This window comes from Erinaceus europaeus, chromosome 14 (assembly GCF_950295315.1).
Source record: "Erinaceus europaeus chromosome 14, mEriEur2.1, whole genome shotgun sequence".
Taxonomy (NCBI): domain Eukaryota; kingdom Metazoa; phylum Chordata; class Mammalia; order Eulipotyphla; family Erinaceidae; genus Erinaceus; species Erinaceus europaeus.
The window spans coordinates 5,345,175-5,370,981 of NC_080175.1; the positions used below are offsets into that span (position 1 = coordinate 5,345,175).

General features: G+C 45.7%; 1 protein-coding gene across 1 annotated transcript; it reads left to right on the top strand.

Moving 5' to 3' along the window:
* The first annotated feature begins 1,930 nt into the window (after window positions 1–1,930).
* On the top strand, window positions 1,931–25,097 carry CUZD1 (CUB and zona pellucida like domains 1). The gene is made up of 9 exons (XM_007519666.1): window positions 1,931–2,012; window positions 6,467–6,617; window positions 15,010–15,224; window positions 17,536–17,686; window positions 18,271–18,488; window positions 18,964–19,136; window positions 20,581–20,972; window positions 23,217–23,485; window positions 24,925–25,097. The coding sequence occupies exons 1-9, from the start codon at window positions 1,931–1,933 to the stop codon at window positions 25,095–25,097; spliced, it is 1,824 nt and encodes a 607-aa protein (XP_007519728.1).
* Window positions 25,098–25,807: the final 710 nt, after the last annotated feature.

Below are 25,807 nucleotides of genomic sequence, written 5' to 3' on the forward strand. Positions count from 1 at the left end.
GGCCACAGGAGCAGTGGATTCATAACGCAGATTCCGAGACCCAGAGATAACCCTGGAGGCAAAAAATAAAATTAATAATTAACTATGGGAACTTGGTGGCGGTTCACTGGGTAGAGTGAATAGGTTACTATGCAGCTGGACCTGGGGCTAAGCCTACAATCTCCACCTGCAGGGGGGAAGCTATGAGCAGTGGAGCAGTACTGGGGTGTCTCTCCTTTCTGTCTCTTTCTCCCTCTCTTTCTTTGTCTCTATCAGAAGGAAGAAAAAAAAAAAGGTCCATGGGAATGGTGGAATCATGCAGGCACTGAGCCCCAGTGACAGCCCTTATGTGGAAAAAAAAAAAAAAGCCTAGCTCTTAACTGGTGGTGGGGGGCAGGAGGGCCCTTGGGAAGGAGTATGATACAGAGACCAGGAACAGATGAGCTTTCGGCTGGCAGGGAGTGAGGGCTGGCATTCACTCATTCTTTTGCCTAAAATGCACCCTTGTCCAGATCCCATGAGTGAGCTCTCTCCTTTCTGTGTCTGCTTGGATGTCATCGTCTTCCCTCCCCACTTTGGGCAGCCTCTCTCTAGTCCCATCACCTTGCATTTTTATCGCATCTCTCACTCTCTGTTGTATTTATTTATTTATTTGTTTATTTATTTATTTACAGCGGGGCTCTGCTCTGGTTGATGGTGGTCCTGGGCATTGAACCTGGGCCCTCAGAGCCTCAAGCAGGAAAGTCACTTTGCAAATCCATAATGCTATCTCCCTGCCCCCAGTCATTATTTTTGTTTGCTGTCGCTGCCTCTCAGTTAGAGATTAAGTTCCACAAAGGCGATGCGGTGCTTCTCATGGTCCATTTTCTATGAGCAACTCTACGGCAGTTGAGTGAGTGTGTGAAGGGGGAAGCTCCAGGCAGAAGGTCCTCCAGAGCACGACTTTCGGGTGTCACCAGCGGCTGTGCTCAACCTCACAGTCCCTCTGCCAACTTGGGCACCACGATTCTTTTCTCTTTGCTGTGAAGCACAGTGCCCAGGAGCTTCAATTCACCTCCTGCAGATTCTCTGGATATACCCAGTTAGAAACATCTGGAAGCTGAGGGGCAGGCAGCGGCGTGCCCAGTGGAGCACAGATACGTAAGGTTCAAGTCTCTTGTTCCTATCTGCAGCGGGGAAGCTTCAAGAGCTGTGGGGCAGCGTTGCAGTTATCTCTCTCTCTTTCATTTTTTCCCCTACCACCCTCTCTCAATTTCTCTGTCTTTATATAAAAAAAAAAAAAAAGAAGAAGAAGAAGAAGAAGGGGAAAATGATGTCATTCTGGCACCAAACCCTAATGATAACCCCAGTGACAATAAAAACAAACAAAAAATATCTGGCAGGCGCGCTTGAACCTACATGTCCATCTTCCTCCCACCCTGTCTGTGCCTGATCCCCTTCCAGGTCAAAGTCAGCACCCTGGCCGGCCTCTGAGGCACCTGGCCGAGCCTAGAATTTTCCCAGCCAGGTGTTGCACCAGCAACCCCTTGGCCCAGGTGATTTTTCTGGACCCCAGTTCTGGGAGTAGGGCTGTGAAGGTTTCAGATACTAGTGCAGTCGCTTCCCTTCAAGGGCAAATGACAGGTTTGATCAGTAGCTCCTGTGCGCCAGGCAGAATGTGTGTGTGTGTGTGTGTGTGTGTGTGTGTGTGTGTCTGTGTTCCAGTCAATGCTTTCCTGGTGGGAGTGAGCTGGGCAGAGTGAACCTTCACTGTTGAGGACAGTTAGTGACACGCCACCCACACAGCTGCCAGCTTTCTCACCTGTATCAACCCTTGCTGGGTCCCATATGACACCTTTCTAGGGGCTGGCCAGGAAGTTGACAGAACAAGATATGCAGTTACCAAAAAAAAAAAAAAATGCAGAGAGTATAAAAGTTTGCTGGTGGGGAAGGCTGCCTTTCCCGGATGAAGATGGAGGCTGTGAGAAGGTTGGTCCTTCTGATGCTTTTCATGGAGGGGCCTTTGGCCCAGATGAATCTCATTGGGTCTGAAGGTAAGAGAACAAGTGAGACCAGAGTTCTTGGGGTCAAAATAGGAGGGGCCTCCTTATTTGTCCTCTGCTGAACTTGTGCATATTTCAGCTTCTGTTCTTGCCCTCACACAAAGAATATTTATTTATGTGCTCTTGATGGGACTCTACGCCAATATTAAGGCTTTTTTTCAGGCCCTTATGACACTATACTTAAAAAGTGTCTGCAAAATAGCTGTCTTGGGTAGTGCGCTATTTCACCATGCTTGTGACCCAGGTGTGACCCTAGTCCCCACGACATTGAAGGAAGCTTCTGTGTGTGGTTTCCGTCACCGTCTCTGTTTGCCTCTTATTTGCCTCTGTCTCTTCAATCTGTAAAAGTCAGCCTTGAGTGGTGAAGTCCCTGCAATGACAAAAAAAAAAAAAAAAAAAAAGCAAGTATAAAAATAGAAAGAACTTTACCCTGCTATTTTAGAACCAAGAATTATTATTTAGGGAATAAGCTTGAAGGTGCACAGATTCACGTACAACGCATGTGTAAGATATAGCACAATGGTTCTGCAAAAGGCATTCTTGTCTAAGGCTTTGAGTCCCAGGTTCAATCCCACATACCACAATAAACTGGAGATCAGCAGTGCTCTGGAAAACAAAAATAAAACAAACAAACCAATATCAACAACAAAAACCCACAAAAATGTAAAAAGCAAACTAAATCAGGCAAACAAATGAATAGAAAAAAAAAAAAAACCCTGTAGCTTTATGTAACTGTCGAAAGCAGTACAAAGGTTCATCACTTACTCTGTGAGTTGATGGATCCATAAAAAGGACTCCTCTTCAGCAGCTTCCTAAAAATAAATCTAAGCTATAAGAAAGGTGACTAGAGGGGGTCGGGCGGTAGCGCAATGGGTTAAGCGCCTGTGGCGCAAAGTACAAGGACCGGTGTTAGGATCCCGGTGTAAGAATTCTGGTGTAAGGATCCCAGTTAGAGCCCCTGATTGGAGTCCCCGGCTCCCCACCTGCAGGGGAGTCGCTTCACAGGCGGTGAAGCAGGTCTGCAGGTGTCTTTCTCTCTCCCTCTCTGTCTTGCCCTCCTCTCTCCATTTTTCTCTGTCCTATCCAACAACAAATGGTATCAACAACAACAATAATAACCAAAACAAGGCTACAACAACAAGGGCAACAAAAGGGGGGAAAAATGGCCTCCAGGAGCAGTGGATTCATGGTGTAGGCACTGAGCCCCTGCAATAACCATGGAGGCAAAAAAAAAAAAAAGAAAGAAGGGTGAGTAGAATCTACTTTAAGAGAGGGGGGAACAAAATAAAAGAACCTTAAATTTGTAATGTACACTACCAGGGGCTGGGCAGTGACACACCAGGTTAAGCGCACATAGTACAAAGCACAAGGACCGGTGCAAGGATCCCAGCTCAAGCCCCTGGCTCCCCACCTACAGGGGATCAATTCACAAGTGGTTAAGCAGGTCTGCAGATGTCTATCTTTCTCTCTCTTTCTTCCTCTTCTCTCTCAATTTCTCTCTGTCCTATAACAATAACAACAACAACAAAAATGGCCTCAAAGAGCATTGGACTCGTAGTGCAGGCACCGAACCCCAGCAATAACTAAATTACCATGGAGGCAAAAAAAAAAAAAAAAAAAAAGAAAAAAATTGTACACTATCAAAGTGTTTTGTGTAGATACATTTGAGCATTAAAATATTTGCAAGTAGAAGAGGAAAGGAAAGGATCTAGAGACATTGACAGGAAATCTTCAATGATAATATGTTCTGAGTGGTAAGATCATACACTTTGCTCTGTCTTTACATTTTGAAATTATTTTGCTAAAAATGTAAGATAAATAGTTATTGTTGGGGGGGATAAAGAGAGACCAGAGTTATAAGAATTATCACTCAACAGGCAGAGATGAGAAAAAAGAAAGAAAGAAAGAAAGCTTTGCCCCTAATTCTTAATTTCCATTAGAAAAAATATTTGGTTATTTTTTTCATATCAAATTATAGTTTCTGATGTCATATCTTTCTTTTCTCTTTCTTCTTTAAAAAGAGACAGTTTTATTGAGATATAATTAGTGAGTGGGGGGTAGCTAGCATAATAATTACATAAAGAGACTCTCATGCCTGAGGCTTCAAAGTTCCAGGTTCAATCCCCCACACCACCATAAGTTAGAACTGATCAGTGTTCTGGTGAGAAAGAGAGAGAGAGGGAGGGAGAGAGGAGAGAGAGAGAGAGAGAGAGAGAGAGAGAAAATAAGCATAGCATAAAAAAGTCACACTTTAAAAATGTACAACTTAAGGGGTCGGGCGGTAGCACAGCGGGTTAAGCACACATGGCATAAAGCTCAAGGAGTAAGGATCCTGGTTCCAGCCCCTGGCTCCCCACCTGCAGGGGAGTCACTTCACAGGCGGTGAAGCAGGTCTGCGGGTGTCTGTCTTTCTCTCCCCCTCTCTGTCTCCCCTCCTCTCTCGCTTTCTCTCTGTTCTATCCAACAGCAACAACATCAATGGGAACAATAACAATAACAACAAGGGCAACAAAAGGTTAAAAATGGCCTCCAGGAGCAGTGGATTCGTAGTGCAGGCACCGAGTCCCAGCAATAAGCCTGGAGGCAAAAAAAAAAAAAAAAAAAAAAAAAGGTACAACTTAGTACTTTCTAGTTTATGCACAGAACTAACTGGTCAACCATTACTGATTGGCCAGGACACCCACCAATCTATTCTCTACTGGCTGATTAATTTCGGACATTGCCTGGAAATGAAATTCTACAACACGTGATTCCCCCCTTAGCCTAACGTGTATACAGCCCACCTATGTTGGACTACGTATTAGAACTTTGCCTTTATTACTGAGTAACACTCCACTGTAGAGACAGACTGCATTTCCTCATCAGAGGATGGATGTTGGCATTGTCTCTCCCTGGAAGTTTCCGTGGCTGACGCTGCTGTGGACACTGGTGTACGTGTTTTGTTGAGAACGAGCATGTCCACTGGTTCGTAAGCACAGCTGGAAGTGGAACTGCTGAAAGATGGCAACTCTGCTTGACCTGGAGCAGGTGCCAGATGTTTGCCCGGTGGCTGCCTCATTCTCTGTTCCCCTGAGCAGGGTGTACACTTCCAGATTCTCCATGCCTTTGCCAACACTTGCTATTTCTCCTTTTGATCACTATTTTGCTTCTTCCATCCTAATTAGAGTGAAGTGGCGTCTCATACCGGTTTTGGTTCTTCTCTTTCCCCTCAGGGACCAGTGATGTTCTGATAGCTCTCTATATGTTTGTTAATTGGTTATTTATGTCACCTTTGGAGAAATATCTGCTTTACTCCTTTGTCTCCTTTTAATAACTTTTTTGTATTTTAATTATTAAAATAATATAAGTTCTTATATAAGTTCTTCATAGATTGTAGATGGAAAGGTTTTTTTTTAAAAAAAACCTTTTAAAAATTGAATTTAAATCTTTTAACTCAAGTTTATTTTTTTAAGTTGAATTTTTTAAATATTTATTTTATTTATTTATTTATTCCCTTTTGTTGCCCTTGTTGTTTTATTGTTGTAGTTAATATTGTTGTCGTCATTGTTGGATAGGGCAGAGAGAAATGGAAAGAGAAGGGGAAGACAGAGAAGGGGAGAGAAAGACAGACACCTGCAGACCTACTTCATCACCTGTGAAGTGACTCCCCTGCAGGTGGGGAGCCGGGGCTCGAACCAGGATCCTTATGCCGGTCTTTGTGTTTTGTGCTATGTGTGCTTAACCCACTGCGCTACAGCCTGACTCCCTAAATTGAATTTTTTTTTCAAAATCTTTTTTTAAAATATTTATTTTATTTATTTATTCCCTTTTGTTGCCCTTGTTGTCTTATTGTTGTAGTTATTATTGTTGTTGTCATTGTTGGATAGGACAGAGAGAAATGGAGAGAGGAGGGGAAGACAGAGAGGAGGAGAGAGAAAGATAGACACCTGCTACCTGCTTCACCGCCTGTGAAGCGACTCCCCTGCAGGTGGGGAGCCGGGCTTCGAACCGGGATCCTTATGCCGGTCCTTGTGCTTTGCGCCACCTGCGCTTAACCCGCTGCGCTATAGCCCAACTCCCTAAATTGAATTTTTTAAACTGTATTTTTTAAAATCGAATACTAAGTTACATATACATGTTAGAATTCAACAATGTTGACTTATAGATTTAAAAAAGCTTTTGCGTTGATTTGGAGTTGAGTATATATCTTATGAGATTAGTGATAACGGCTGTGATAAGACATCAGAGCTGTGTTCTCTCTCTCTCTCTCTCTCTCTCTCTCTCACACACACACACACACACACACACATGCACAATTGCAGAACTGGGGCATCGAGTCTGTGTGATTTCACTGTGCCTGTACCAAGGTTTCATGCACACTGAGAGACAGAGATACAGGGGAGTGACACACAGCTGGGGAGGGGTGCTGCGGGCTGAGTCACACGCTCATCTTGGTCTCCCCCCAGGCAAAGCAACCTGCACCGCCAGCCTGGGAGGCTCCAGCCAGTCCGAAGTCCATAAAACCATGATCCTGCAGCTCAACCCCAGTGAGGACTGCACCTGGACCATCGAAGGAAAAGAAGACAAAAGTGTCCGGCTCATCTTCACCTATTTCCAGTAAGGATAAACTTCTGTCAGGGCCCAGCAGGGTTGGTGAAATCAGCACTGGGAGAGCTCTGTGGATTTTAAAAATTCTTCTCCTTCTTCTTCCACTGCTTATAATAATTCATACCACCCACATTATAAATTATAATCATTACTTATTATTATTACCTCCGGGGTTATCACTGGGGCTCAGTACCTGCACTATGAATCCACTGCTCCTGGTGGCTGTTTTTTTTCTATTTTTTTTTTTAATTGGGTAGGTCAAAGAGAAATGGAGAAAGGAGGGGAAGACAGAGAGGGGGAGAGAAAGATAGGTCAAAGAGAAATGAAGAGAGAAGGGGAAGACAGAGAGAGGGAGAGAAAGACACCTGTAGACCTGCTTCACCGATTGTGAAACGACCCCCTTGCAGGTGGGGAACCGGGGGCTCAAAATGAGATCCTTGCTTGGGTCCTTGTGCTTTGTCTTATGTGCCCCTAACCTGCAGGTGCACCCCTGTCCGCCCCCCAGATATAATAAATAACATACATAATAATAGTAACCATTATAATAATTTATTGCCTCCAGGGTTATCACTGAGGCTTGGTGCCTGCATGGTGAGTCACTGTTCCTGGTGGTCATTTTCCCTCTTTCTTTTTCTTTCTTTTTCTTTCTTTCTTTTTAATATACAGGACAGAGAGAAATTGAGAGGTAGGGGGAGGTAGGGAGACAGAGAGAGAGAGAGAGAGAGAGAGAGAGAGAGATCTGTAAACCTACTTCATCCACTACTCATTAAGCTTCCCTCATGCAGGTGGGGAGTGGGGATTTGAACTTGGCTCCTCGCACTCAGCCAGGTGCCCCCCTGAATGCTCACACTCTGAGGATTTTTTTTTTTAAAAACTATTTTTTAAAAATAGCTCCTGAATTTTATTATATATATATATATATTTATATTTTGGATACCAAGAAATTGAGAGGGAAGAAGATATGTGGAGTGGGGGAGAGAGGGAAAGAGAGAGAGAGAGGGAGAGAGAGAGGCCTCTGCAGCACTACTGCTTCACTCATGAAGCTCTCTTCCTGCGGGCAGGGACTGGGGGCTTGAACCTGGGCTCTTGTGCACTGTACTTTGTGCACTTAACCAGGATTTTCTTCCCTCCCCCTCCCCTCCCCCTCCCCTCCCCTCCCCTTCCCTTCCTTTCTCTTCCTTTCCCTTCCTTTCCCTTCCTTTCTCTCTCTCTCTCTCTCTCTCTCTCTCTCTCTCTTTCTTTTTTTTCTTTCCCTCCAAGGTTATCACTGGGGCTCGGTGCCTACACTACGATGAATCCACTGCTCCTGGAGGCTATTTTTTTTCCTGTTGCCCTTGTTGTTTTTCATTGCTGTTGTAGTTATTATTGTTGTTGTTACTGATGTCATCTTTGTTAGATAGGACAGAGAGAAATGGAGAAAGGAGGGGAAGACAGAGAGGAGGAGAGAAAGACAGACACCTGCAGACCTGCTTCACCGCCTGTGAAGCGACCTCCCTGCCGGTGGGGAGCCGGGGGCTCGAACCGGGATCCTTCCACAGGTCCTTGCGCTTTGCGCCACCTGCCCTTAACTCACTGCGTCACCGCCCAGCCCCCTAGGATTTTATTTTTAACCCCACCAACCAATAAAGTTTTATTTTCTTAAGGAACTTATGGCGATGTTTGGATGTTTGAATTCAGTGACTACGCATATGAAACAAAGACAGTAAACACAAAAGCAGAGCCCATTGTTCACCTAAATACTGGAGAAGACTCAGGAAAGGCATGGTCCCTCATTATTATCCTCCTTGAAGCAGATCTCATAGGGGCTTGTTAATCAAGTGCTAATGTGATTATTTAAAAAATGTTTTTATTTATTTATTATTAGACAGAGGGAAGGGAGACAGAGACACCTGCAGCCCTGCTTCACCCCTCATGAAGCTTTCTCCTAGCGGGTGGGGGGTAGGGGCTTGAACCTGGGTCCTTGAGCACTATAATGTGTGTGCTTAACCAGGTGCACCACCTCCTGGCCCCGTAGTGTGACTGACTGGCATATCTGTACACTGCACATATTTTGTTTCCATGAACCTGCTTAGTGAGTATGACTATTTTTATTTTAGTTTTTAACTCCTAAAGGATAAATTTCTTTAAAAAACGAACAAAAACACAACCCTTTTGGGGGGCGGAGTTAAGCAGTGGGTTAAGCAACACATGGTGCAAAGCTCCATGTAAGGATCCCGGTTCGAGCCCCCGGCTCCCCACTTGCAGGGGTTCATTTCACAGGCGGTGAAGCAGGTCCACAGGTATCTGTCTTTCTCTCCCCCTCTCTGTCTTCCCCTTCTCTCTTGATTTCTCTCTGTCTTATCCAACAACATCGACAACAACAACAACGACAACAACAATAGCAACAAGGGCAACAAAAAGGAAAAAACAGGCTCCAGGAGCAGTGGATTCGAGTGCAGCCACTGAGCTCCAGCAATAACCTTGGAGGCAAAACAAACAAAAACAACAAAAAACCCTTTTGATGAGTGATTTGATGCTGCTTGAAAAATTGTTAAGATTTCAGGTGTACAATTTCAGTCTTTGGAGTTTTTTAAAGAGTGCTTGCTGGGCTGGGAGACAGCTCACCTAGCAGAGCACACAGCTGGTTGTTCGGGAGGCTCAGCTCTGAGTCCGGAGTCTACAAGGCAGCACCAGGAATGTTCCCTGGGGAGCTGCAGGGCTGGTGGGCTGGTGATGCCTGTCTCGTCCCCTCTTTTCTCTATCTCTCTAAGATAATGGCGAAACTAGGAAGAGGAGCCCATTTGCTGGTGCCATTGCCTATGCTTAAATCCAGGGCTTTATTCCAAAGTATCATATTGGGGCGGGGGAAAGGTGGGGCCAGGAGGGTGCTTACGTGGCAGGGTGCTCACGTGGCAGGTGTTCTGCCCCTGTGGGGGCGGCTTCATAGCCTGGGACCACAGGAGACTATGGTGACATAGGAGACTAGGGCTGTGTGGCGTCCTTCTACATCTCTGGTGGCTTCTCTCTATTTGAAATTTAAAAAAATGAAGAACAAGTCATCTTGGAACAAGTCATCTTGGAACAGCAGCCTCGTCAGGGGTAGACGAATGGCAGAATGGTTACACAAAGAGATTCTCAAGCCTGAGGCTTCAGTGTCTCAGGTTCAATCCCCCACACCACCATAAACCAGAACTTAGCAGTGCTCTGGTAAAAACAAAACAAACAAACAAACAAACAAACAAACAAACGGAACAGCAGACTTGTCTATGTGCAAGGCCCCGTGCTGCCTCATACAGCCCCAAAAGGAAATAAAAAGAAGATTCATTTTAAAATAAAATACATCATTTATGTTGATGTATAATTATTTATTTTTTCCTTTTATTTATTGGATAGAGGTAGCGAGAAATTGAGAGAGTAGAGGGAGCTAGAGAGAGAGAGAGAGTGACGGAGAGACACCTGCAGCCTTTCTTCACCACTCACAAAGCTTTCCCCCTGCAGCTGGGAACTGGGGGCTCAAACCCACGTCTTTGTGCATTGTAACATGTGCGCTCAACCAGATGCGCTACCACCCGGCCCCTAATTATAGTTTATTACTATTATTTCAAACAGAAATGAACACATGTATTAAATGATACAAAGGAAATGTCTAAGAAAATTCCTCTTCATACACACTAGAGAATAAGTGTAACTGTGAGTGTAAGAATAAGTGGCTGAGAATAAGCCACTGCCTCTTGATGTGGGTACGAGGAAGTCATTGATGCAACTGGGAAATAGCTCCACTGGCAGAGTATGTGACTTGCAAGCCCGAGGCTCCCTGTTTGATCCCCAGAGGCACTCTATTAAAGTGGTATTGTGGCTTTTTCCCTCCTCCTCTCTCTTTTAAAGATAGAAGGAGATAGAGAGACAGAGGCAGAGAGAGAGAGAGAGAGAGAGAGAGAGAGAGAGATGAGGGCACAGCATTAAGGCTTCCTTCAGTGCAGTGGGGGCCAGGCTCAAACCTCAGCTGAGCACATGGCAGAGCAGCACACTATCCACGAAGCTATTTCTATCCCTCCATGTAAAACTGCCTCTGCTGAGCATAAAATTAAGAAGTCATAAGAGTCATTTGTTATATTTCACACACGTGTAACTGAAGTTCTGCTGGTCCTTGTCTGTTCAACTGTAGCCTTTAACACGGAGTGTACATAAATAAAAAAAACAGGCTAGACTAAAAAAACTAGGCTAAAGTCACCAAGCACAATGACAGGGTCTGTCCTGAGTCTCTGTTTGAGGAGGGGTGTGTGGAACCCAGGAATCTGCACGGGCTCACATTCCCAGGTGCTGCTTCTACACTTTGAGAACCAGAGCTCTTAAGCCACAGAAACCGGGCTTTGGTTCTCAAACTGGCCTTTCCTTCATCTCTCGGTGTCAAAGGGGGTGTGGAGGGACTTTTCAACTTCCTGGTATGGTGGTGGTGCTACTAAGAAACTACCTGCCAGGGAGTTGGACAGTAACGCAGTGGGTTAAGTGCACGTGGCACCAAGTGCAAATCCCCACCTGCAGGGGAGTCGCTTCACAGGTGGTGAAGCAGGTCTGCAGGTGTCTATCTTTCTCTCCCCCTCTCTGTCTTCCCCTCCTCTCTCCATTTCTCTCTGTCCTATCCAACAATGATGACCTCAATAACAACAACAATAATAACTACAACAAAAAAACAACAAGGGTAACAAAAGAGAAAATAAATAAGTCTATATATAAAAAAAGAAATTACCTGCCCTTGCTCTATAAAAAGAAGGCATAAGAGAGGCAAGTGTGGGAAGAGGAAAGGGCAGACGAAGAGCTCACAGTTTCTTTTTTTTAAAATTATTTATTTATTTATTTATTTTCCCTTTTGTTGCCCTTTTTGTCTTCTTACTGTTGTTGTAGTTATTATTGTTGTTATTGATGTCGTTGTTGTTAGATAGGACAGAGAGAAATGGAGGGGGCGGGACGACAGAGAGGGGGAGAGAAAGACACCTGCAGACCTGCTTCACCGCCTGTGGAGCAACTCCTCTCCAGGTAGGGAGCTGGGGGCTCGAACTGCAGGGGGTCCTACTGCAGCTCCTTGCGCTTTGCACCATGTGCGCTTAACCCACCGTGCCACCGCCTGACTCCCGAGCTCACAGTTTCTGCACACTTTGTGTGCTAGGTGCTTCATGCTCGGAAGATCAAGCTTCATGCTCAGACATGCTTCATGCTTTGTGTTGTACTGTGAAGTGGGTTGTGGCATCCTGCCATACAGACCAGAAAATAGCAGGAAAGGGGGGGGCGGTCACTCCTTCAGAGACAGACAGCAGATAGCTAAGGTGGAAATAGTTAAGTGTATGTTTGGGGGTTGGGGAGACAGCATCATTGATTCTGTAAAAAGGCTTTCATGCTTCAGACTCTGAGATTACAGGTTGAACCCCCAGCACCACCATCAGACAGAGCTGAGTGATGTGCTCTCTCTCTCTCTCCTACTCTTTATCCTTCTCTCTATATCTCTCTCATTAAGAGAAACGAATTAAATATTTTTTTAAAAAACAGAAGTCAAGTTTGTTTACCCTTGTGGTTTTTCTTCTGTCATTTCAAGCTTTGTGTGTGTGTGTTTTTAGAATTCTAAGTTCTTTATTTATAAAATGGAAATATTGAGAGAACCATAGGATAAGAGGGGTACAATTTCACACAGTTCCCACCACCAGACTGTATCCCATCCCCTCTCTTGAAAGCTTTCCTATTCTTTATCACTCTGGGAATATGGACCCAGGATCATTTTGGGGAGCAGAAAGTGGGAGGTGGAAGGTCTGGCTTCTATAATTGCTTCTCCTCTGGACATGGGTGTTGGCAGGTTGATCCATACTTCCAGCCTCTCTCTCCCTTTTCCTAGTGGGGCAGGGGTCTGGGGAGGTGCGGCTCCAGGACACATTGGTGAAATCGTCTGCTCGGGGAAGTCAGGTTGGCGTTATGGTAGTACTTGGCGTTATGGTAGTACTTGCTACTCGGTGGCTGAAAAAGCACTAAAATATAAAGCAGAATAAATAAGCAGAAACCTAACGATAAGAAAATAGCAGATGAAATTTGGGGTCTCAATTTTGGAAAAAGCTAGTAGGTCTATTTTTAGGTCTATTCCGAGGGGCTCAGGACTTTACTAGGTTTTGTCCGAGCCCCACAGTTAACATGCAGATGGACCAAAGGTATTGTCTGGGGATATGGTGTCATAGTTGGGGATAGGACTAGAAAGCTGGATCAGGGCAGAGAGTAGCTCCCAAATATGGGAAAAGTATATAAATACTGTTAATTATAAACCCCATTTATTTGATCTGGGGCCCATATTTGTCACAGGAGCCTGTGTAACCTCTGCATCCCTGTAGGTCTGAGCTCGCAGTCTGTGGTCATGGCTAGGAACATTCCAGGCTATGCTCATTACAGGACCTGTCCTCCTCAAGTGGCAGAGTTTAATCAGCCCAACCTCCCTTTCGGGAATGAGGCTGTCCGTACCATTGTTGATCCTCATAGGGGGGCAAGGTCCTAAAGGGGCCCCCAAAGGGGTCCACTGTGTTGTTCCTGATGGAGATGACCAGTGACAGTGGAGAGAGGGATCCGTTAGAGGTCTAGGCCCATCATGTCTGTGTGGGAATCCCAGGACTCCCTGACTAGGGCCCTGGGTGATGGGGTGATTTGGTAATGAACAAAAGAGCCATCATTGAAGTGTTCTGGTCTCTTGCCCTTATCCAGCTTTTGTAGTCCTTACTTGGTTTGGCAAGATTAGCATTGCTCAGCTTTGGTTTACGGTGGTGCGTGAGATTGAATCTGGGATTTAGAGCCTCAGGCACGAGAGTTTCTTTGCAGAACTACTATGCGACCTACCTCCACCTCATACCTTTGTCTTCTGAGGGCATTTGGAGAAACAACATCAAAATGGTAGAAAACTGAAATCCTGGACTGCTGCTTTTTTTTTTTTTTAACATTCTTTTTTTTCTTTATTGGAAGATTTATGTTTTACAGATGACAGTAAATACAATAGTTTGTAATGCATAACATTTCTCAGTTTTCCACATGATAATACAACCCCCACTAGGTCCTCTGCCATCCTGTTCCAGGACTTGAACTCCCCCCCACCGCCTGCCCCACCAACCCCTGTCCCTTACACCCACCCCAGAGTCTTTCATTTTGGTGCAATACAATAACTCCCCGGACTGCCACTTCTTAAGATGAGACCATGGAATCCTGGGAGGTGGCGTAGCCATGTCACCCAGACGTAAGTCCCTGATCTTCAGCCTTTGGCAGCACACATGGCAGAGTGATGTTCTCCTCCTCCTTCCTCTCCTCCACCTCCCCCTCCTCCTCCTCTTTCTCTTCTTCCTCTTCCACCTTCTGGTCCTGTCTCAGAGGTAGATAGCATAATGGTTATGCAAAGAGACTCTGATGCCCGTGGCTCTGGTTTCAGGTTCAATCCCCCTACACCATCTTGACCAGAGCTGACTTGTGCTCCAGTAAAAACAAAAAAACAAACAAGCAAAAAAGCTGGGGGACTGGGTGGTGGCACACCTGGTCAGACACACATGTCACAAGGACCCAGGTTCGAGCCCTTGGTTCCCACCTGCAGGGGGAAAGGTTTGTGAGTGGTGAAGCAGTATTGCAGGTGTCTTGTCTCTCTCCCTCTCTGTCAGCTCCTTTCCTCTCAATTTCTGGCTGTCTCTATCCAATAAATAAATAAAATAAAAAAAATGAGAAGGAACACCTAGGAAGATGCTTTCCTCTGTTTTAGTTAACCTTGAGCCAAGCAGCTGTGGAGAAATTCCTTCACTTTTCTACTGTCTTGGGTTTCAAGCATCACAGGAGACCAACTTTATTTATTTATTTTTTAAAATTTATTTTTCACTTATTTATAAAATGGAAATATTGACAAGACCAAGGATAAGAGGAGTACAATTCCACACAAATCCCACCCCCAGAGCTCCATATCCAATCCCCATCTCTCAAAAGCTTTCCTATTCTTTATCCCTCTGGGGGGTAATACCTTTGATCTCCCTGCTATTGGAGACCAACTTTAAATAAGAAGGGTCCACATACCCTGGGCATGCGCAGGGGCCTGGGGAGCAGAAGAGATGGAAAAAGGGGGGAGGAGGAAAGACCCCTGCGTCGCAGGCCCACCTTCCCAACTCCTTGGTCCAGTCATTGGCCCAACCGCTCACCTCCCCGAGCCCACAAGAGACGGACAATCTGAACTTTGGTGTTGATGGGGGTTGGGGTGGGGTGGGGTGGGATGGGGGTGTTGGGTGGTGAGTCTAGCAGAGACTGAAATGAGAAATGATGTGTCAGCACTTTGCCAGCTGCCATGCCAACGAGAGCTGGCCTGGCTCTGTGAGTCCCCCTCGCTCCTTTGCTAGAAGCCCCTCTCCAGCCACCCACGGGGTTCTGTTTGCAGACTGGACCCAGATGCAAGCTGTGAACGTGAGCACATTAAGGTCTTTGAAGGAAACTCCACCAAGGGGGCACTGCTAGGGAAAGTCTGCAGTAAGAGCGACTTCGTCCCTGTGTACCAACCATCCTCCCACACGATGGCGATCCAGATAGTCACGGACTCAGCCCGGGTGCCGCGAATGGTCTTCATCTTCTACTACTTCTTCTCTCCCGACACCTGTAAGTGCACCGCCGTTTGTCCTGTGAGCTCAGAAGTTTGCGCCGTCTTCTGCCTGGGTTGAGGGGAGCTGTCTCCACCACCTCTGAGAGGTCTCTCTCTGTGGGAGCAGTGATTCTCTACGTTGTGTGCATGAGACAGCTTGGGCAATGGAGAGCTTGGGAAAGCAGATTCATGGAATCACGGCTTGAGGTGGAGATCATGAATTTGCCTCTCTCCCCTGCTCCCAGGTGAGGCAGATGGATGGATGGGGTGGATGAGGTGATCAACGCTGAGGTAGCCTGTGTCAGAAGTCAAAGCAGAGACCATGTTCAACTCATGTAGTAACCACCCCAAGGTCCTTAGAAAGGCCTTGAGGAACACTTGGCCCTTTGGTTTGATTCACTAGGTTTGGGTGGGGACTGTAGAATTTCCTTGTGCAGCAGTATTCCAGGAGATGCTGGCTACGGATCATCTCCAGAACTCACGCTCAGAATTTCTCTCTTAATAATAAAAGGGGGGAGGCTGGGACAACTGCTGGTGTACCATGTTAAGTGCACATAGCCCGAAGGGCAAGGACCTGGGTTCAAGGCCCCGTTCAACACTTGAAGCAAGACTGCTTCACGGATAGTGAAGCGGGTCTGCAGGTGTCTACTTTTCTCTCTCCTTATTTCATACTTCCCTCTCAATTTCTCTCTCTTCTAGCCAATACAACGGAAAAATAGCCACTAGGGCAGTGGAGTCATAGTGCAGGCACTGAGCCCCTGGGGGCAAAAATAATAATAACTGCCACTAGGGTTCTCACTGGTGTTTGGTGTCAGTGCAATGAATCCATTGGTCGCGGCTCCATTTCTTTCTTTCTTTTTTCCTTCTGATAGGGACAGAGATAAACTGAGAGAAGAAGGGGAGAGGGGCCAGGCAGTTGCACACCTGTTTAAGCATATATATTATAGTGCCCCAGGACCCAGGTTCAAGTCCCTGGTCGCCTCCTGCAGGGGGGAAGCTTCATGAGTGATGAAGCAGGGCTGCGGTGTCCCTCTGTCTCTCTCCTTCTCTACCTCCCCCTCCCCTTTCAGTTTCTCTCTGTCTCTATCCAACAATACATAAATAAATATTAAAATGAGAGAGTAGAAGAGAAACTAGGGAGAGAGAGAGACATCTCTTGCCCTGCTTCATCACTCAGGAAGCTCCCTCTCAGCTTTCTATGTGGGGGTGTAGGGCTTGAAGCCAAGTCACTGTGCAGGGTGCTGTTATGCCCTCCTGGGTGCACCCCCACCGCCCCCATGCTCAGAGTCGCTGATCTCACGTCTGCTCTTTCAGGCAGAGGCTATGAAACCCAGATTCCAATGTCACTCAAAGCAGAATGCTGAGAACTTCTGCAAGTAGACTCATGGGCAAAACTCCAAGCCGCTTTGCTTTTTGAGGCCAAGAGATGATCGTGTCACCCTCCTGTTTAAGCCATAAATTCCCGAGTGCCCCCACACCTCTACAGAGGAGAGCAGTCAAGGTTTCCCAGGCCAGGTTCAGGCCACCTTCCCCCAAGGCATTCTTCAAGCCACTACCTGACACACACCCTTTGCTTGAGCCAATATATAAATGGTTTATTCCCCACCCCATGCCAAAAAAAAAAAAAAAAGACTCTTTACATTTTTTTCTCCAAGTTTCACTCGCCCAGCTGTTTACTTCTAGGGAACGGAGGGGCCAGGGGCCAGGTGACTTCATGAGGGCTGTGCTGGAGCTGAGCTTTGGATGAATGAGATAAGGGCGGGGAGCTGGGCATCAGTGGAGGAGATCCAAGTCTGCAGGAAGCCCCAGCCCAAGGTGATATGGGAAGAAGGGAGCAGGTCAGTTGCAGTGAGTGGCCAATGGGAATGGGCGACACACAGAGGCTCGGTGAGGAAGAGCCTCAACGGCTGGTCTTCGGCTGAGCATATTTTCAGCCTGCTTTGGGAAGGTTTCCACAGCTGGGGCAGACCCTACAGTGAGAGTGTAGTATTATTAATTTGGCAGTAGTATGAAGATTCTCTCCGTGCCCTGTAGCACGTGAGCTGGATATCCAGTGATCGAAGAGTAAAATCTTGAGTATCTATTACTGGTATCTATACCTGCAAAAGAGGCAGCTGGAATCAAACTCAGGGGGAGACTTGTCTTTATTAGTGATTTAATGATGATTGACAAGAATATGGTAGAAGATGGGTACAGTGCCATGCAATTCCCACCACCAGAGTCCCATATCCCCTAGGGGGGAGCTTTTAAACCACACGCACAACCCAAGGGCATTTGAAGAGTTGCTGTCTTGATCTCCGTGCTTGGTCACGCTGGCCTTCCTTGCAGCTATTCCAGACTGTGGTGGCTACCTGGACTCTCTGGAAGGTTCCTTCTCCAGTCCCAATTACCCAAGTCCACATCCCGAACCGGCCTATTGTGTGTGGTACCTACAAGTGAAGAAGGGATACAAGATACAGTTAAACTTCAAAGAGATTTTGTAAGTACCGGGGCGGGCAGGGGGGAGGTCCATTTCTCCTGCTGGAGCCAACGCAGTGTGTTCACTTGGCAGGCGGGGTCTGTGAGGAAGATCAGTTATCACGTGTAGCTCCCTGTCAGATGGGCACTTGGTAAAGAGTTATTTTATAAAGGGATTATTTTATTTTCTTACAAGATTTGTCATCTTTGTTTATTTATTGGCTAGAGACAGCCAGAAATTTAGAAGGAAGGGGGAGATAGAGAGGGAGAGAGACAGAGAGACACCTGCAGCCCTGTTTTATCAAACTCATGAAGCTTTTCCCCTGCAGGTGGGGACCGGGGGTTCGAACCTGGGTCCTTGAGCACTATAACATGTGTGTTTAACTGGGAGTACCACCACGGGCCCATAGAGGGATTATTTTATAAAGGAATATACATGGCAGTATTACTGCACTGGGGATTAGCAAAGACTTTGGCTTGACCTCAGAAATCTGAGCTACTATTGGAAGGGGGAAAGAAAACAATCCTTGATCGTCTACAGTTGGGATTATTGGGAGTCTAGGAAACGGAAAAGGAGATTTCTCACCAGATGCCCGACTTCTCTAGCCTGGAGGTGGACGATCACTGTAGGTTTGACTTCATTGCCATCTACGACGGCTCGTCCACCACCTCTGGCCTGATTGGGAAAGTGTGTGGCCAAGCGACACCCACCTTCGAGTCCTCCTCCAACTCCTTGACTGTTGTGCTCTCTACGGATTATGCCAACTCCTACCGAGGCTTCTCGGCTACCTACACATCTATTTACGTAGAAAATGTCAACACTAGTAAGTCCTGTGTCTTGGCTATTTTGAGCTCTCTGAAAACTGTGTGCATGGAAACTGATTCTTACCTTCTAGCTACCCTGCGGTTATCTCTGATCTCAAATCTGCCACCTGCGCTTTGGACATACTCAGACACTGGAGCTCAGAGCCCACTGGTGTGCGTTGCTTCACACAAGGGGAAATGAATTGTTTTATGTACCTGAAAAACATTTCTGCAGAAGACAGGGGCCATTTGCCTGAAAGCCTTCTGCAAAAGCACAATGAAAAAAAATACTAGATATGCAGAGTCTAGCTGCAGACAAGGTCACTGAACATTGCATAATGTGAATCAACTTCTCTGCTCTGGTGGGTTTCTAATTATGGGTTAGAGCAAGATGCGTTTTTCTGTATCCTCCTGCACACTTTCCTTTCTAAGACCTAAAGTTCCCGACACAACCATAATCATCCTTTTGTTTTTTTAACTTTCTTTTTTGGACAGCATCTTTAACTTGCTCTTCTGACAAGATGATAGCCATCATAAGTAAATCCTACCTGGAATCACTGAACTATAGAGGGGATGAACTCCAACTAAGTGACCCAGCTTGCAGACCCCAAGTAACAAGTGTCGTGGAATTTTATATTCCTCTTGATGGATGTGGCACAATAAGAAAGGTATCAGGAGACCCCAGTGGCTGGGCTTTGTCAAATTCCAAGGGTTTTGCTGACAGTGTCAACAGTGCTTTCTGGTTGCTTCAGCCAATAACTTCTGGATTTCAGTGGATGAATCCACGTTAAGAAAGGGCAGATTTTCTTCACACAAATGTCGACTTGCAGGGGAATGATAATGTAGTGGGTATGGAAAATGTCCTTTGTTGTCGGGCTGCGAAGCAGAGGAGAGAGAGGAGAGATCGGATCGGAGAGGGAACGCAATTCTTTATTTGCGAGGGCACCTCAGAGTTGTGTGAGAGCACAGCAGTTCGGGCCACGTGGAGCTAGCAAAAATTCACTGAGAATGAAAAGCAGGCAAGAGAGCTAGGGGCGGAAGAAGAAGGGCTTTTATGGGAGAAAGTTGGGATGTGATTGGTTAGGAAACAAGGCACTCGGGGATAGGATAATGGGAAGAGGGAGGAATAAACAAAGCACTCCAGGATAGGATAATAGCTCTCATAGGGATGGGAAGGGGGAGGAGTAAACAAAGCACTCCAACTATTGGGGGGGAATTGACAATTTCCTGAGGGGACAACATGGCGGCTGTGACTGCATCTGCACAGTTTCCCAGCACTTTGTGTCTGAGGCACCAGGAGTCTGAGGATCAGTTCCCAGCACCACCATAAGCTGACTTAGAGGCGGTCAGGCAAACAACAAAACAACAGCAGCAACAAAACCCGGTCAAACTGGTGTACTCGTTTCTAGAGTCACTAAGGTGTAGTCATCATTCTCGCGAGGCAGAAGACGCTGAAAACTCATGTGATAGATATTATTTTCATCTAAAAATAAAGATGCTTTGTTTATTTTTATGAGAGGGAGGGAGAGAACAGCTTAGAGGACTGCTCAACTCTGCCACATGGTGGTGCTGGGGCGTGAACCCGGGCCTTATGTATGTCAACTGGGTGCTCTTCACTCGAGACCACTTCCCTTGACTGCTGGAACCGAGCATTTAAAGTGTTTTCTAACAAAACTGAAAAAAAATCAAATCTTTTAACATTATTTTTATTTATTGGATAAAGATAGCCAGAAATTGAGAAGGGGGAGATAGAGACACAGGGAGACACCTGCAATACTGCTCCACTACTCGTAAAGCTTTCCCCCTGCTTGTGGGGACTAGGGGCTTGAAGGCAGGCCCTAGAGCAGGTGCGTTCAACCAGGGGCACCGCCACCCAGCCCCCTGAAAAACACTTGTGTCATGTCGTAAGTTTTCCAAATCCAAGTGACACCTCTCATCTCACACTCTTTCACTGTACTCCAGAATGTTTCTGAATTTAAAAAAAAATGATTGTATTTCTAGCTGATGGTATTCTGATATGAAAGTTGTTGTTATGTGATTCAGGGGAACTGGGTCACCCATCCGTGCTCTCAGTGACTTAAAGCGAGACTCTGAATTTCGCCTTCTCTGCAGGTGGAAGACCACTCAATGATTTACACCAACATAATCACCTTCTCGGCATCCCCGGTGTCTGAGGTGATCACCCGTCAGAAGCGTCTGCAGATCATTGTCAAGTGTGAAATGGAGCACAACTCCACCGTGGAGATTATGTATGTGGCACAGGACGACGTCATTCAGAACCAGAGCGGGCTGGGCCGATACAACACAAGCATGGCTCTGTTTGAGTCGGACTCATTCGACAAGCCCTTGCCGGAGTCCCCCTACTATGTGGATTTGAACCAGCTTCTGTTTGTTCAAGTCAGTCTGCACACCTCAGACCCGAATTTGGTGGTGTTTCTTGACACCTGCAGAGCCTCTCCCACCTCCGACTTTGCATCCGTAACCTATGACCTCATCAACAGTGGGTATGTATGACGGACAGTCTTTTCTGAGGATTACTACCGACCTGAATAAAGTTATGATTTTGTGTGTATGCACGTGGAATTCACGTATATAATTTTTGCAGTACTACGATGCTAGATTTTGTTATTGTTGTTGTTACAGACTAGCTCTGGCCATTGGTGGTGCCAGGGACTGAACTTGGGAATTCTCACAGGCAACTCCTGTACACCACCACTGTGCTCTCTCCCTGAATGACTCTGACATTTAATGGGTTTGTTTTAATTATTTTAAAAATATAGCTGCCGACAGGTGGAGGAAGAGAGAGAGAGAGAGACAGACAGACAGAGAGAGAGAGCATAACAAGGAAACTTCCTCCAATGTGGTAGGGGCTGGGATCAAGCCTGGGTCATGCATATCATGAAGCAACGCACTACCTACGTGAGCTATTTCACAGGCCCCAGATATAATGACCTTACGGTAAAGCAAGAACACAGCAAAGATGTAGTACACAGGACCTGTACAAGAGGTCCTAGGTTTGATCAGAAGCATCACCAGGAGCCAGAGCTGAGTGGTGCTCTGGCCAAAACCAAACCAACCAACCAAGCAACCCACCCATCCACCCACCCTCCAGCGAAACAGCACAGTGGTTTTCTGCGGTAGACTTTCATGTTCATGTTCATGGCTCTAGTGTGGCCACAAGCCAAAGCTGAGCAGTGCTCTGGTCAGAAGAACGATGATAATGATTAAAGAAAAAAAAATTTTGATGATCACATTCTATATCCATTAGGATTTACATTTGCAAAATTTTTCAAGATGGCTTTGTCTTGTTGCTTTTTCCACATGCTGTTCATTTTTCTTTCTTTTTCTTTTGCAAAAATATAGAGGATTATTTCATAGGTTTTCATCTTTAGACTATAAACAAAATGTAAGCCATAAAACATTCATGACATTCTTGGAAAAAGGAACTGTTCTTTTTTGAAAATAAATCTTCCATATTTTCAAAAAGATTATGGATTTTAATTATGTCAGTAATTCTGGTGGTGGCAGATAGCACACTGGTTATGCAAAGAGACTTTCAGGCCTAAAGCTCTAAAGTCCAAGGTTCAGTCCCCTGCACCACCGTAAACTAGAGCTGAGCAGTGCTCTGGTAAGAAAAAAAAATGACATACACATAGAAAGTATTTTAAGTATGTAAAGTGAGGTGAATGTGTGAAATATAGTATTTCAGTACTGATGTTCTCTTTTTAAAAAAAGTATTACTTGATTTTTATTTTATTGGAGAGAGACAGGGAGAAAGCAAGAGGGAAAAGGGAAATAAAGAAGGAGAAAGAGATGGCTACAGCACTACTTTACTGCTTTCTCCCTGCAAATGGTGACTGGGGGCTTGAACCTAGGTCCTTGTGCTTGGTAATGTGTGCACTCAACCAGGTGCACTATTAGCTGGCCCCCAGCATTGATTTAATTTCTTTTAAAAATGTTTTATTTATTTACTGGATAGAGACAGAGAGAAATCAAGAGAGCTGGGGAGAGAGAGAGAGGGAGAGAGACAGAGATACCCGGAGCCCTGCTTCACTACTCACGAAGCTTTACCTCTGCAGGTGTGGGCTGGGGGCTTGAACCCAGGTCCCTGCTCATCGTAACATGTGCACTCAACTAGGTGCTCCAAGGCCTGCCCCCTCCTCCAGCCCCAGTATTGATTTTCTATTGAGTTCACATGGACCAAGGGTTTTAGAACTGGAGAGCTTTGTTACTTCACCCAGGAATCAGGTTCATAGTCATTAACTCTGTAGTCTGTGCTAATGAGATCTTTCTCTTTTTCTTTCTCCTTTCATTCCTTCCATCCCTCTCTCTCTCTCTCTCTCTCTCTCTCTTTCTTTCTTTCCTCCATGGTTATCGCTGGGGGTTGGTGCTTGCACTATGAATCCACTGCTACTGGATGCTATTTTTTTCCTTTTTGTTGGCCTTGTTATTGTTGTTGTTGTCATTGTTATTGTTGTTGTTGGATAGGACAGAGAGAAATCAAGAGAGGAGGGAAAGAAAGACAGATACCTGTAGACGTGCTTCATGGCTTAAACAGGGATCCTTATGCCGGTCCTTGTGCTTTGCGCCATGTGCGCTTAACCTGCTGTGCTACTGCCTGGCCCTCTAATGACATCTTTCGAGATTTTTTTGGATCACAAATAAGTTGAAAGAAAACTGTTTAACGTCTCCTTTCACGACTGAGAGGACCAAACCTCCAAATGAAAGTGTCACCAATTCTGTTCCAGATGTGCCCGAGATGAGACTTGCAAGGTGTACCCTTTACTGGAACACCATGGAAGATTCCAGTTTAATGCCTTCAAATTCTTGAGACACCTAGGCTCCGTGTACCTGCAGTGCAAGGTGTTGATCTGTGACAGTAGAGACCCCCAGTCTCGATGCAGCCAGGGCTGTCTCTCCAGGAGGAAGCGAGATATATCTTCCTACAAATGGAAGATGGATTCTGTCATGGGACCCATTCGTCTGAAAAGGGATCGGACTTCAGGTGGAAATTCAGGTAAGAAAAAAAAAAAGCAACTTCATGATCTGTGAACACCTCAAGGCTCACCAAATACTGCTTGAATATTTTCCTTATCAAGCAAGTAAGGGTTGAAGAGTCAAAATCATTTGAGTTTATTTTATGGAAGTCATCTTACTTTATAACAGCATATAAGTTTCATTTAAAAATCTATGTGTATACTCCCAGAGGGGTAAATGTTAGTGGGAGATGACCAGAAGCTCTGAACTCCAGAAAGGTGAGAGAGAAAGAAAAAAAAAAAAAGTGGGGGGAGGTGGTAGAAAGGACATTTAGAAGTAATAGGTGTGACTTAGGAAGAAAAGTCAGGACCATAAAAATGCGCAAATATATTTAAATATAGACAGATAGTTAAAGAAATGAAGTCAACCCACATCTGTGACCTGGGGAGAACTCCGGAAGTTTCCAGTGGAGACAATGAGGACAGAGAACTCAGCGGTGGGAAAGGGTGGAATTATCCCCCTCTTATCTGACAATTTTGTAAATCAATATTAAATCACTAGTTAAATAAAGAACTAAGCAAATGGTGAAGCAGGGCTGCAGCTATCTTTCTTTTTCTCTCCCTCTTTTCCTTCCCCTCCCCCCTCAATGTCTCTGTTTCTGTCCAATAATAGATAAATAAAAATATTTTAAAAAAGAGATGCAAAGAGGAAGCAGAATATTAAAAAAGTAAACACTCATGAAAAAGACTTGCACGAGGCTTCTATGGTTATTAGCTTGAAATTAATTAAAATTCTGAGCGTTGTAGAAATATCATATACTAGGAACACATTCTTTGCCTGTTTCAGAAGAAGAGACTATTTCCCCACTGATGAAATTAATATTCACACTGGGGTGACGTAATGACCATTGATAAATGAATCTGTATTTCTCTTTCACTATAGTGCTTCAGTTTCACAGGTTTTTCACATTACACCAGGGAACTGAGGTAATTTTTTTTAAAAAAAATTTATTTATTTTCCCTTTTGTTGGCCTTGTTGTTTAACATTGTTGGGGTTATTGATGTCATTGTTGTTGGATAGGACAGAGAGAAATGGAGAGAGGAGGGGAAGACAGAGAGGAGGAGAGAAAGACAGACACCTGTAGACCTGCTTCACTGCCTGCAAAGTGACTCCCCTGCAGGTGGGGATCTGGGGCTTGAACTGGGATCCTTAAGCCAGTCCTTGTGCTTTGCGCCACGTGTGCTTAACCCGCTGCGCCACCACCTGACTCCCGCAACTGAGCTAATTTATCCATCGCATAAATAAAGAGCAACTTGAAGTCAAACACAAACCTGTGGATTTGAGTTTGACAACTCTTTCGGTATGCTGCACTTACAGGCTATATATTAACTCACACATGAGACAGATAGGCTTTGTGGAGATGTGAACATGTGTGGAATTCTATGAAGCCACATGATTTCTGCCTTGTTTCTAATGCAGAAGTTCAGCATCCAGCCAACGCAGAAGGAACTCAGAATCTACCTTTCAACAGTCTGCATCTGTTTGCCTTCACGGTCCTTGCTCTAAACATCGTGATTGTGGCATCAGTCACAGTGAGATATCTGGTGACTCAGAGGACAAACTACAAATACCAGAAACTTCCGGACTACTAGCTAACGGGTTTGGCTTTAGTGAGATGCTTGTCTCCCAGCAGCAAATGCTACCTTGTGGTTCTCATGCAATTCTGAATAAACTAGGACGGAGCTCATCCTAGGGACACACAGGGTGTGTCTTGTGTCCTTTGGTCTGTGTGCCTTCTTGCTAGATGACTGACATGAACAAACAGCAGGGTGAGAGGGAGAGAGAGAGAGACACCTGCAGCCCTGCTTCACTGCTTCTGAAGCTTCCCCCTTGCAGGTGGGGACTGGGGGCTTGGACCTAGGTCCTTGTGTAGGGTACTGTGCACTTAACCAGATGTGCCACCTCCCACCCCCCTTCATGTTGATCAGGGTGGGATCAAGTTGATCAGGCTGTGTCATACTCCCTGGCAGGTGGACTTACCTCACTACCTCTGGGTGGGATCAGATGGCCTTTCCTGGGCTTCTGGACCCCATCCTGAGAAGGCTCACACCTGCTGGGAAATGTGGAAGCCCAGGCTCCCACCTTCATCCCACCTGACAAGGGGGTGCAGGGGAGCTTCTGGTCACTGTCCAGAGGTCCAACAGCACGCTGGTGGGGGCTCACCTGGACTTCACCTTTGAAGTGTGTCCTGAGGGTGGGCCCGTGACTTTGCCCAGGTGTCTGGAGCAGGGCAGGTCTTCTCAAGAGAGTTCCATGTAGCCCCTTGCTGGTGCTTCGGTTAAAGACAGCAGACAAAAACAAC

What these genes read in the sequence shown, in the direction of transcription:
- CUZD1 (XM_007519666.1), top strand. Translation starts at nt 1,931, where the DNA reads ATGGAGGCTGTGAGAAGGTTGGTCCTTCTGATGCTTTTCATGGAGGGG. An exon ending in CTTCTTCTCTCCCGACACCT is followed by an intron (nt 15,225 to 17,535) that starts GTAAGTGCACCG and finishes CCTTCCTTGCAG; the next exon opens with CTATTCCAGACTGTGGTGGC. An exon ending in CGTAGAAAATGTCAACACTA is followed by an intron (nt 18,489 to 18,963) that starts GTAAGTCCTGTG and finishes TTTTTTGGACAG; the next exon opens with CATCTTTAACTTGCTCTTCT.